Source organism: Cherax quadricarinatus, chromosome 62, assembly GCF_038502225.1.
Source record: "Cherax quadricarinatus isolate ZL_2023a chromosome 62, ASM3850222v1, whole genome shotgun sequence".
In the NCBI taxonomy this organism is placed as follows: Eukaryota; Metazoa; Arthropoda; class Malacostraca; order Decapoda; family Parastacidae; genus Cherax; species Cherax quadricarinatus.
Window position 1 is genome coordinate 11,369,338 of NC_091353.1, and position 13,366 is coordinate 11,382,703.

At 39.1% G+C, this 13,366-nt stretch overlaps 1 protein-coding gene across 2 annotated transcripts in view; it reads right to left on the reverse strand.

The window, feature by feature from the left end:
- The window catches only part of LOC128687293 (longitudinals lacking protein, isoforms H/M/V), a 125,243-nt gene that overhangs the window by 60,770 nt on the left and 51,107 nt on the right, over window positions 1–13,366 (reverse strand). For both annotated transcript variants that reach the window (XM_070098433.1, XM_070098434.1), the window contains exon 5: window positions 8,290–8,382. In XM_070098433.1, coding sequence (XP_069954534.1) covers window positions 8,290–8,382 — 93 coding nt within the window. The remainder of the gene's footprint in view (window positions 1–8,289; window positions 8,383–13,366) is intronic.

The following is a 13,366-nucleotide window of genomic DNA, read 5'->3' on the forward strand; positions in this document are numbered from 1 at the left end:
TATAACTGCTAAATAAGCCACCATGGGCCCAAAGAAAGCTTCTAGTGCCAACCCTGTGGTAAAAAGGGTGAGAAATACTATCAAAATACTATCGTACCATGGTCAGCTGCTGCTGCACCACCGTCAGCTGTACTACTCGAAGATGTGGAGAGACTGTTGCTGATGTGACTTAACGAGAAACAATTACCGAGAAACAATTAACCCCAGAGGGTTAGCCACCCAGGATAACCCAAGAAAGTCAGTGAGTCATCGAGGACTGTCTAACTTATTTCCATTGGGGTCCTTAATCTTGTCCCACAGGATGCGACCCACACCAGTCGACTAACACCCAGGTGAAAAGGAAAAAATGCCTGGTACTAGTGCTCATATTGGTGAATTTAAGGCCAGCAAAAGTTGGCTTGAGAGATTTAAGAATCGTAGTGGCATACAGTGTGATAAGGCATGGCGAAGCTGAAAAATTCCAACCCCAACAAGTGTTCAATTGTGACAAAACAGGCCTGTTCTGGAAGAAAATGCCAAACAGGACCTACATTACTCAGGAGGAAAAGGCACTCCCAGGACACAAGCCTATGAAAGACAGGCTAACTCTTATGTTTTGTTGTAATGTTAGTGGTGATTGCAAAGTGAAGCCTTAACTCATGTATCACTCTGAAAATCCCAGTGTTCAAAAAAAACAGTGTCTCATCACTCATCAATACTCTTTAATAAAGGTAAGTGTCATTTTAACATTTATTTATATAGTTATTGTGCATGTCTTATTGTTTTCTTTGTAGGGAAATGCATTTTTTTAAAAAAAAAAATTTTTTTTTTAATACTTTTGGCTGTCTGGAACGGATTATTTGGATTTCCATAATTTTTTTATGGGGAAAATTAATTCAGCTAACGATAATTTCGTCTAACGATGAGCTCTCAGGAACGGATTAATATCGTTAGCCGAGGGTCCACTGTATACTAAAAATGTTCACAATGAACCCCAACACAGAGCTTCAAATGGCTCACTAATTAACTTACACAGCAGTCCGACTACATTGTAGCCGAACTACATCAGAATTCTTGGATAACAATGGTGTAACTCTTCTGCAGCCTCCCTGGTTATGCTGTGGGTGCCAGCACAAAATAAAAAACAGCAGATACTTAGGGCCTCCAAGAGATATTTTGCAAGGCAGAACAAGGCTGTTTTAGGGCCCCTGGGGGGTAGGGGGGTAGGCTGAGGCCCCCAGTATAAGTGAATTTTATATAATTATTTTTCTAAATAAATTAAAAATAGTTGAAATTACCAAAAAATTAAATGAAAAAATAAAAATAAAACATCTTTAGCTATGGGGCCCCTTAAGAGATTCACAGCTGGGCCCCAGACCAATGCACTGACTGAACCCCACCTTTCTCATAAGTCCCAGAGATACTTAACCTTTTGACTGCCACAACCCCAAATCCTGAAGTGTCTCCTGGTGTCCCAAAATATTTAAAAAAAAAAAAAAAAATATTTTTTCTTATGAAATGATAAGAGAATCTTTTCCCAATGATAATGACACCAAAAGTATGAAATTTGATGGAAAACTTATGGAATTATGCTCTTGTGAAGTTAGTGACCTTGGCGACATTTAAGCATTGGTGATTTCACCCACTTTGAGCCCTATTTTCGGCCAATTCCGTTGTACCAGTCCACTAAACTCATAGCTATTTCTTTAGAACTCCATTTGTTCTATTGATTGAGTACAAGAAACCATCCATTTACTGATTTCAAGTACCCAATAAAGTGGTCAGAAACTGGCAATTTGGCCAATTACATGCAAATTTAAAAATATGTCAATTTCAAAATAGAGTCCAGAATGAACAATGCAGACATTTCTGGCACTAAGATAACATTTTCTCGGTTCATCAGTCATGTCTCCAGGCACCTGTTATAATATTCTTCCTTTCTATTTTGAATTTTTTTCATACAAAAAAATAGATTTACTGTCATGCAGACTACTGCAATATTGTAATAATTGTATAAATAACGTCAATCCATTCTTGACAGCGTATCAGAATGGCTAGTTGGACATTTATTGGACAATGACATCATTTGTTTACTCTTGAACATCGGCAAAAATCGAACAATTCTGACAATTTGAGCTCCATTTCAAGGTTCTTTTCATAGAAAAACCAATCAAAATCACTTCTATTTCTATAATATGTTTTCCAATCTATCAAGTGAGACCAAGAAAACAAGAATACAACCATAAATTCTATACGAAAATACACCTCAAAGTTGGTGTTTTAATCCAAAAACACGGTTGGAGTTTTTTTTTCTCATTATGCACTGCGTGCTGCAGGATTTTTTTTATACTGTGCACACTGACCACACAGACCCATTCTTTCACATGTGGGCCTACCAGCTTTCTTCTGCTCAATTTGAAGCTGCTAGAATTTTTGAGTATATATATGTCAAAGACACTGGCTTGCAAGACATATATATATATACAACCAAAACAGTCAAAGGGTTAAAACACCACTGCATCGTCCAACATAGAACAGACTAAAACAATTTGAACCCACCCAGCCAAAAAATTGCATGTTCAAAGAGCAATGGTATAATGCACAATCACCACCATATACAGTGGACCCTCGGGTAAAGGCATCATCGGCTAACGGCTCGCTTTGGCATAAAAATATTGGCTCAGCTAATGCCAAATAACTCGACTAAGGGCTTTCATCCCGAACGTGTCCGTGTGGCCTGAGCGGGCCCGGCCACTCCATACTCATTGTACAGCCAGTGTGCCATTGTTTACAAAGCCAGTGAGGACAATTCCATGCGTACATGTGATATATTTTGTATTATTCCATTGCTTTTAACTGGTAAATAAGCCACCATGGGTCCAAAGAAAGTTTCTAGTGCCAGCCCTGTAATAAAGAAGGAAAGAAACACAGTAAAATTCAAGAAAAAACTCGTAGCAAAGTACCAAAATGGAGGAGGAAGAGAGAGGGGAGAATGTGCCTTCTGCAGTGATTCAGTGATTCTATGATATGTAAGATACTAAAGCAGCATGAATTGATAAATTCTATAGTGCCAGCCAGCGATAAAGTGTAGAATTAACAGTGTAGCAAGTAAGTTAAGCGAGTAAGCGATAGAAAAACGACACGAAAGTAACTCTCCAATGTTGAATGTGTATCAGGCCACTGAACATACGCCACCCTACTACATATCTTCCACCACCCTTAACCTCTGTCAGCATCTCCTCAATCAAACTAAGTAATTAAACTAACATCTCCTCCAAGGTAAGTGTAAATATAAGTGCAAATCTTTCTTTCTTTCAACACACCGGACGTATCCCACCAAGGGTGGCCCACCGAGGCAGGGTGGCCCACCGAGGCAGGGTGGCCCACCAAGGCAGGGTGGCCCACCAAGGCAGGGTGGCCCACCAAGGCAGGGTGGCCCACCAAGGCAAGGTGGCCCACCAAGGCAGGGTGGCCCACCGAGGCAGGGTGGCCCAAAAGGAAAAACGAAAGTTTCTCCTTTTACATTTAGTAATATAAACAGGAGAAGGGGTTACTAGCCCCTTGCTCCCAGCATTTTAGTCGTCTCTTACAACACGCATGACTTATGGAGGAAGAATTCTGTTCCACTTCCCCATGGAGGTAAGAGGAAATAAACAAGAACAAAAACTAGAAAGGAAATAGAAGAAAACCCAGAGGGGTGTGTATATATATGCTTGTACATGAATGTGTAGGGTGACCTAAGTGTAAGTAGAAGTAGCAAGACGTACCTGAAAATCTTGCGTGTTTATGAGACAGAAAAAAGGACACCAGCAATCCTACCATCATGTAAAACAATTACAGGTTTTCGTTTTACACTCACTTGGCAGGACGGTAGTACCTCCCTGGGTGGTTGCTGTCTACCAACCTACTACCTAGAATAAGTGTAAATATAAAAGTAAATATAAGTGTAAATATAAAAGGACCCCAATGGAAATAAGTCACTCTGACTTTTTTGGGTTATCCTGGGTACTTTACACATATGCTGCTATGTATGATAATCTATGTAACTGTATTTGTGTATACCTGAATAAATTTACTTATTTATAAATTAAAATGTAAATATTTCTTATTTATTAACCCTTTCAGAGTCCGTCCCATAGATCTACGGCTTTACATTCAGGGTCCAAACCATAGATCTACGCCAAAATTCTAGCAGCGTCAAATTTAGCGTGAGAAGGCTGGTAGGCCTACATAGGAGAGAATGGGTCTGGGTGGTCAGTGCGCACACTATAGAAAAGATCTGGACGCCCGCATGGCATTGTGGGAACGCTGGCAAAGTAGCTTTGTTCATCGTGCCTGGCGGCAAGGAAGCCCTCACTCCCCACTCACTCTCTGGGTGAATTCTGACTCTCCTCTTCACAACTTACAGTTCTAAGACTGATGAAAGTGGAGCTGAACAGGAATTCTATGGTTTTGAACCATATGGTACCATTGTGCCATATGGTACAGTGGTGCCATGTCATACAATGGTATCATATGGTACCATATGGTACAATGTATGATATAGTACATTGTACCATATGGTACATTATACCATATGGTACATTATACCATATGGCACAGGGTACAGGGACCCTAATGGAAATAAGTCTGTCTGACTTTGTTGGGTTATCCTAGGTTCTCCAAACATATGCTGCTAAGTATGATATTCTATGTAACTTTATTTGTGTATACCTAAATAAACTTACTTATGATGCCACATGCACTTGATTAAGTTTATTCAGGTGTACAGAAATACAATTACATAGATTATCATACATAGTAGCATATGTATAAAATCCTAGGATAACCCAAAAAAGTCAGGGTGACTTATTTTCATAGGGATCCTTGTATCTGTACCACATGGTGTCCTGTACTGTACGGTACCCTGTACCATATGGTACCCTGTGCCATATAGTACCCTGTGCCATATGGTACCCTGTACTATATGGTACCCTGTACCATATGGTACCCTGCACAATATGGTACCCTGCACCATATGTTATCCTGTACTGCATGGTACCCTATACCATATAGTACAATGTACCATATGGTACCCTGTAACATATGATACTGTGTACCATATGGTTAATAGGTGTTGGTGGCATGAAACACCAGCCAAGACTGAGTGAATGGTGATGCAAGCTAGCTACTGACTCTGCAGTTTGCAAGACAAAGCGCTTTGTCATCCACCTCAAGGAACATGTCGAGTTCCTGTACATTTGTAAATATATAATAGAACATTACTAATATACAACATTTTTCCATATTTTTATTGTAAACAATTATTGCAAACAAAATAATGATGAAAATATTAGTGTGGTTATTGTGTTGAATACAACAGTACCATATGGTACAATGAACGATATGGTATCATTGTACTGTATGGTGCAATGTACCATATGGTACCATTGCACCATATGGTACCATTGTATCATATGGTACCATTGTATCATATGGTACCATTGTACCAAATGGTGCCATTGTACCATATTCTACCATATGGTACCATTGTATCATGTGCCATTGCACCATATTGTACCATATGGTACCATTATACCATATGTACAATTGTACTATATGGTACCATTGCACCCTATGGCACCATTGTACCATATGGTACTATATGGTACTGTTGTATTCAACACAATAACCACACTAATATTTTCATCATTTTGTTTACAATAAACTTGTAAACAAGTTTTGTAAGCAATATAATGATAAAAAAATTAGAGCAGTTATTGTGTTGAATACAATGAGTGTACACTTATGCAATATACATTATACTGGTCTCACATGCCACAAATGTTATTAGAAAAAGAAAAAATCAGAAAAGAAAAAAGTATAAAAAACGTAAAATAAAAAAAAAGTGATTTTGCAGAAGTCACTGATGTTGCCGTCACCCGGTCATTTTGGGTCAACTTCCCGCTGCTGTATCTCGGTAAGTACTGATCAGAATTTTTTTTTTTATTACCTTCACAAAAATATTATCTTTAATTCTGTAATTTCTTTTTTTTTCAAAATTTCTTGGACACTGGGGCACCCCTTCCGATTTTGGCCTTGGACCTTGAAAGGGTTAATGTAAATATTTCTTATTTATAAATTACATACATTGTTTAAGTGTGATAGTGGTGGTGGCTTCTGCTGCCGCCTCCACCACCACTAATATGTACGGCTTCTCTCAGTGTCCCTTATAAACCCAACAACAACACTTACACCATTATGACATATTTTATTCATTCTAGAGTATATATCATGTTTCTATATTATTAATATTGTTTATAATGTCATATTAGATGAATTGTGATAGATAAATAAGCCATGATGAATGGTTTGAAAAACCGACAAGTTGAAGATTGAGACACTTATGCAACATATGGGAATCTTTATTCAGGAAACGTTTCGCCACACAGCGGCTTCATCAGTCCAATACAAAGTAGGAAGGTGTAAGGAGAGGAGGACTTTGAGGTAATCAGTCCCTCAGCCTGGAGTCGATGTGTTCAGTCCATCAATCTTGTAGAATGTACAGCATAGGGCCGTAGACGTAGCTTATATACTGTAGTCAGGTGAGGCAAAGCAGGAGGCGGCGAGGTCATAGTGGTACCATCCATAGTCTGAAACATATTGTTCCATAGTCTGAAACATATTGTTTCAGACTATGGAACAATACTCTTCTCCAGACTGAGGGACTGACCACCTCAAAACTTCAAGGGTGATGGACTGATTACATCGTCTTCACGTCTCTTCTGCTTCTATCAACTTTTCTGTACTCGACTGAAGAAGCCTACTGTGTAGGCGAAATGTTTTGAAATAAAGATACCAAGCTGTTGCATATGTGTCTTCCCTAACGTCCTGGTGTTAGCAACCTTAGTATACAAGTTTCATAAAGCTCAGTATGTTGGTACAGCTCACTGTCATAGTGTTAGCAACCTTAGTATACAAGTTTCATAAAGCTCAGTATGTTGGTACAGCTCACTGTCATAGTGTTAGCAACCTTAGTATACAAGTTTCATAAAGCTCAGTATGTTGGTACAGCTCACTGTCATAGTGTTAGCAACCTTAGTATACAAGTTTCATAAAGCTCAGTATGTTGGTACAGCTCACTGTCATAGTGTTAGCAACCTTAGTATACAAGTTTCATAAAGCTCAGTATGTTGGTACAGCTCACTGTCATAGTGTTAGCAACCTTAGTATACAAGTTTCATAAAGCTCAGTATGTTGGTACAGCTCACTGTCATAGTGTTAGCAACCTTAGTATACAAGTTTCATAAAGCTCAGTATGTTGGTACAGCTCACTGTCATAGTGTTAGCAACCTTAGTATACAAGTTTCATAAAGCTCAGTATGTTGGTACAGCTCACTGTCATAGTGTTAGCAACCTTAGTATACAAGTTTCATAAAGCTCAGTATGTTGGTACAGCTCACTGTCATAGTGTTAGCAACCTTAGTATACAAGTTTCATAAACCACAGTATGTTAGCACCTGTGAATTAATTCCTAATATTCAGGAGAGTGTTCGGTCCTCCTTAAGCAAGGGGTATTCGTAGCCAGTGAGGGGGGCTATAGATACAAGGGAGTGGAGCTATCCATCCCTTTCATCGACTGACCCTGACTGCCTATAAAACCCATTTGGGTTTAGTGCTTCCCCTAATTATAACACAATAATAATAATACAGTATTTAGCAAAGGTTGTGTTTCTTGTGTCTTGTGAACTTTGTGACGCACAAATTCTTAACTCTTTTACAGTATATCATATTTGTACAGTGACTGCATTGTGAAAGATGAATGGGATGTCATGACTTGGGATGTCATTTTTCACCATGATGTCAATGCACTTTTATTAAGGCAGCTGGAGTGAACGTGGTTTTTCTTATTAGTGCCACACTGCTTAGTGGAAAAATGGCTGTTTTAAAAATGTATTTATTCATGAATGTATTGCAACATCTGGCAAATTATAATATAAAAAAAGAAAAACAGAAATACCAGTGACATGACATTTTTTTTTATTTTTCTCCAAGGACTGAATTCAAGAAAATATGTTATCAGTCCAAAAATAAACAGCATAACTCAAAGAGAAGAGAGGAAATGGATTTAAAAGAGAAGACAAGTTTTAGAACTGAGGAAACATAAGGGATACGGTATAAGGGGAATTAAATCTACTAAACAGCAAGCAGGGTAAAGGAAGAAACCACTGCAATGCTCTGGGAACATATACAATTCTGGCAGCCACAGTGTAACTAGTTGGTAAACAACGTACTGTATTGTAAACATAAAAATATGAAGGTTGTACTCACCTGATTCACTCCTTTAACAGTACCACCTCGATACTGAACAAAGTCGTCAGAAGTCACTGAAGAAGAAAGTGACTGGTGGTCCCAACCAGTTAGCTGTAAACAGTTACAATAAAGACTAAGCATATTTTTAAACTATCACTTCTCAAATTCAAATTACTTTATTTCTTTTACACAGCATACAGATAAATTTACATGTAATAAAATACTGTTTGGTACAATAAATGAGACACATGTGCAACACTTGGGTATCTTTAATGAGGAAACATTGCACCACACAGTGGCTTCAACAGTCCATACAAAGGAGAATCTTGAAGAACAGGAGTAGTATGAGGTAATCAGTCCCTCAGCCTTGAGTCGATGTAATCAGTCCATCAATCTTGAAAAGAATACAGCATATGTGCAAAGAAGTGACTTATATATTGTAGGCAGATGATGAGGTGCAGCAGTCGTAGGTGGTAACATTTGTCCAGTGTGGAAGTAGGTCATGCCCAAGGGTTAGGCAAGTGAAGAATTCCCAATTATTAAGATCCCACAATCCCTTTGTATGGACTGATGAAGCCACTGTGTGGCGAAACGTTTCCTCATGTAAGATACCCTAGTGTTGCACATGTGTCTAACTTATCAACTTGTCGGTTCTCTGAACCATTCATCTACAATCCTGTCAGACACTGCAACTTCTTGGGATCTTAATACTTGGGAATTCTTCACTTGCCTAATCCTTGGGCACAATCTACTTCCACATTGGACAAATGTGTTACCACCTACGACTGCTGCACCTCATCATCTGCCTACAATATATAAGCCACTTCTTCGCACATATGCTGTATTCTTTTCAAGATTGATGGACTGACCACATCGACTCAAGGTTGAGGGACTGATTACCTCATACTCCTCCTGTTCTTCAAGATTCTCCTTTGTATGGACTGATGAAGCCATTGTGTGGCACAATGTTTCCTCATTAAAGATACCCAAGTGTTGCACATGTGTCTAATTTATCAACGTGTCAGTTCTCTGAACCATTCATCTACAACACTGTTTGGTACAAAATAAAGTTACTAGCATGTGGTTCGTTTTGGGCAAACTAATCCTAATGCTTAACGACTACCTAAAAACTAGACATGGATTATTAAGTAGGATTTCTTAAACTATAACTGTTTTTTTTTTTTTTTTTGCCAGTCACACAAAGCTTCAAGATTTTTTATGCAAGTTTACCAGTTTAAAAAATCAAACACTAAATTTTTTTAACACATCTGTCGTTTTCCACCAAGACAGGGTAACCCAAAAAAGAAGAAATGCTTTCATCACTCACTCCATTGCTGTTTTGCCAGAATATAATTACAGTGGTACCTTGAGTTTCGTACTTAATCCGTTCCAGGAGCTAGTATACTGAAGTCGAAGCAATAATTACCATATGAAATAATGTAAATCCAATTAATCCATTCCAGACACCCAAAAATATTACCAAAAAATACATTTTAAAGATTAATTATAGTTTTACATACACACAACAAACATAAATAGTACTTAAATTAGTAAAAGAAAAATAAACATTTAAAATAACATTTTTACTTACCTTTATTGAAGACTGTTGATGGCATCTGGAAGATAGGGAGGAGGCGTGAGGGAGGGCTTAGTGTTTGGACGAGGAATCCCCTCCCATAAAGACTTTAGGTAACAAGTCCTTATCTGGGGTTACTTCCCTTCTTTGTCTTTTAATGCCACTATGACCAGATTGAGAGTCACTGGACCTCTGTCTCATAAAATAACTGTCCACAGTCCTCTGTCTCTGGCACCTCTAAAATGGGACATGGTTCTGTCACTGAACTTGTTGCAGAGATGGCTTGTTTCAGCTTGGTCAGGGTGATATTTTTCAGCAAATGCCTGCACCCTATTCCACATTGCACAAATCTCCTTAACCCTTCAACTGTCCAAAGATAGATATGCGTTTTCATGTGTAGCGCTCCATCTTTGATTTTCTCCATAAGAAAGCATGTCAAAAAAATGTAAATATACTTTCGGAGCACTACATGAGCGAACAAGATCTACGTTTGGACAGTTTAAGGGTTAATCTGTGAAGAAGGCACCTCCTCCACTCCCTCTTCCTCCTCCTCTGAAGCAAGTTCCTCAGCTGTGGTCTGATGCTGTTCCAGATGAAGCTCTTGCAGCTCTTCAGTGGTTAGCTCTTCCCTGTGGTCGTCCACCAACTCTTCCACATCCTCCCCACTCACCTCCAACCCCATGGACTTCCCCAATGCCACAATACCTTCCACAACAGGCAGGACAGAAGCGATTGTTGATTTGCTTTTGCCATATATCCTGGCAAGCTCCACAAATCACACAGCACTCTAGTATTTTTGTACCTTCTCCTTCTTCACTTCTATGGTGTTTCTCACTCTCTTTACCACAGGGATGCCACTAGAAAGTTTCTTTGGGCCCATGGTAACTTATTTCACTGTTGCACTTAATAAACAAGCACCAAACACAATGAATTAATTGTGAAATGTTTGGATGAGCGTGCAAGTTAGTGTTTGCTGAAGCATAAACAAAGCCAGACTGGCTCATGACACCTGCGCAGAGGACACAGGCAGGTGAACAGGTCTGGTACATGGGGCACAATACGAAACTCAGTACAAAAGTGAGCCGAAAAAAGCGGTCTAAATTTGAAGCATACGATACTCGGCATACGAAACTCGGGGTTCCACTGTAAATATACAGTGGACCCCTGCCCTATGAACGCATCGCGTTATGTTAAATCTGCCATACGAAGCATTTGAACGCAAAAATTTTGCCTCGCCTCTCGATAAAAAACTCACCTTACGTGATTCGTCCGGGACACATCCCACATGTGGCCTCAGCGCCAGTGTTTACAAGCCAGCCAGTGCAGTCGCATCTACACATACATTCGGTACATTTCACATTATCCCAGTGTTTTTAGTGCTTGTAACTGCAAAATAAGTCACCATGGACCCCAAGAAAGCTTCTAGTGCCATCCCTGTGGTAAAAAGGGCAAGAATTAGTATGAAACTGAAAAAAGAGATTAAGGAAATGTGTGCAAAGTGGGTTGAACTGCAAACCTTTACGGATGAAAATCACCCTGACACAGCTACTGCAAGCCGTGTTGGCAACCTGTACAATGACAATGTTATGGCCCATTTTAGGAAAGTCTTAAAGGAACGGGAAATACAGAGCTCTATGGACAGATTTGTTGTGCGACAGAGGTCCAGTGACTCTCAAGCTGGTCCTAGTGGCATTATGAAGAAGGGAAGTAACCCTAGAAAAGGACTTGCTACCTCAAGTCCTAATGGAGGGGGATTCCCCTTCTAAACAATAACTTCCACACTCTTCCCTCTCCCATCCCATCAATCATCACCAGATCTTCAATAAAGGTAAGTGTCATGTATTCTATTCTTAGTAGAGTAATAACTGTGTATGCCTTCTTCAGTTTGTGTGTATTAAAATTAATATTTCATGTGGTAAAAATTTTTTTTTTTCATACTTTGGGGTGTCAAGAATGGATTAATTTGATTTCCATTATTTATTACGGGGAAAATTAATTCGGCTAACGATAATTTCGGCTTACGATGAGCTCTCAGAAACGGATTAATAGCGTAAGGTGGGAGTCCACTGTGTATATACAGCCTCTCCTCACTTAGCGACGTGTTTACTGATGACTCGGACTTATGATGGGCTCTCTGACCAGTATGCACACCTAAATAATGTAGTATATTAGAGGTGATTTCCTCTATTCTGTTTATTACAATATACAGTACAATACTGTGTAAACATTTAAAAATACAGTAGACCGTCATTTAGCACGAGTTTATTTGGCACGATTTGGGTATTGCATGATTGAAGAATTGCGGCACAATTTTATTTAACATGCTGTATAATTAATTTAACACAGTTCAGTTTGTTGGAAGAAGAAAAAAAAATCTCTTTTGCTCAAGCAGCCGCCTTGTTGTGAAGCAGCCGGGGAACCCTCCCGCCATCCCCACCACTCCCCAACACCACCCCACCATCCCAGCATCTGTAATTCATACGTGTCCAGTCCAGTCTTTCTCTGCTACAAGGCAGCTGTGTTTGTGAATTGTGTTATGATATTTTAATTACTATATCTTGTATCTGCCAACAAATCATGACACCCAGTAGCCATACCAGTGTTGCTGAAAGTGGCAAGAAGAGGTGTAAGGACTTAAGTCTTTGAATTAACAAAGAAACAAAGATATTAGACAAGAGATAACCTGTAGCTGTAATGAAGTGTTACTTTGTACACAGAAAGAGGTAAACATTAGTTTGTGTGACTGACTTACTGAATGACTGACTGACTGAATGACTTGACTGACTTACTGAGCGAGTTGTCTGACTTACTGAATGACTTGACTGACTTAGTGACTTGACTGACTGACTTAGTGACTTGACTGACTGACTTAGTGACTTGACTGACTTACTGAATGACTTGACTAACTGAATGACTTGACTGACTTACTGCTTCAGTACCAGAACATCTACCATCCATCTCAGCCCAGTAGGGTCATCACATAATTCTTCACTCTCTTCACAATCATCCACAAACACCAGCACCCACAATTTAAGGTAAGAAATACTATTATTTCTGTTATATTTGTAGTCTTAAGCAGTAAAAACAACATAATACATCACAACAATGAACTAAAACTGCATATTCACTTTTATTTTTGTAAGATGTGGGAGCCTAAAAAAAAGTTGTTTGGCTTTCTGGGGGCTCCCAGGAATGTAACCCTATTTTTCCCATAAGTTCTTCAGTTCATCTAACATGATTTTACCTAACACGGCATTTTCAGGAATGTAACTACCGTGCTAAATGACGGTCTACTGTATACTAAAAATGTTATAAATGATGTAAAGATGACATTAAACCTTTCAGGGTTTCGGCCATACTAGTACGGCTTATGCACCAGGGTTTTTGATGTACTTGCACGCATAAATTCTAGCGCTTTCAAATCTCACGGGAAAAGGCTGGTAGGCCTAGATGTGAGAGAATGGGTCTGTGTGGTGGGTGTGCGCAGTAGAAAAAAAATCTGGGACCCAGTGGCACATT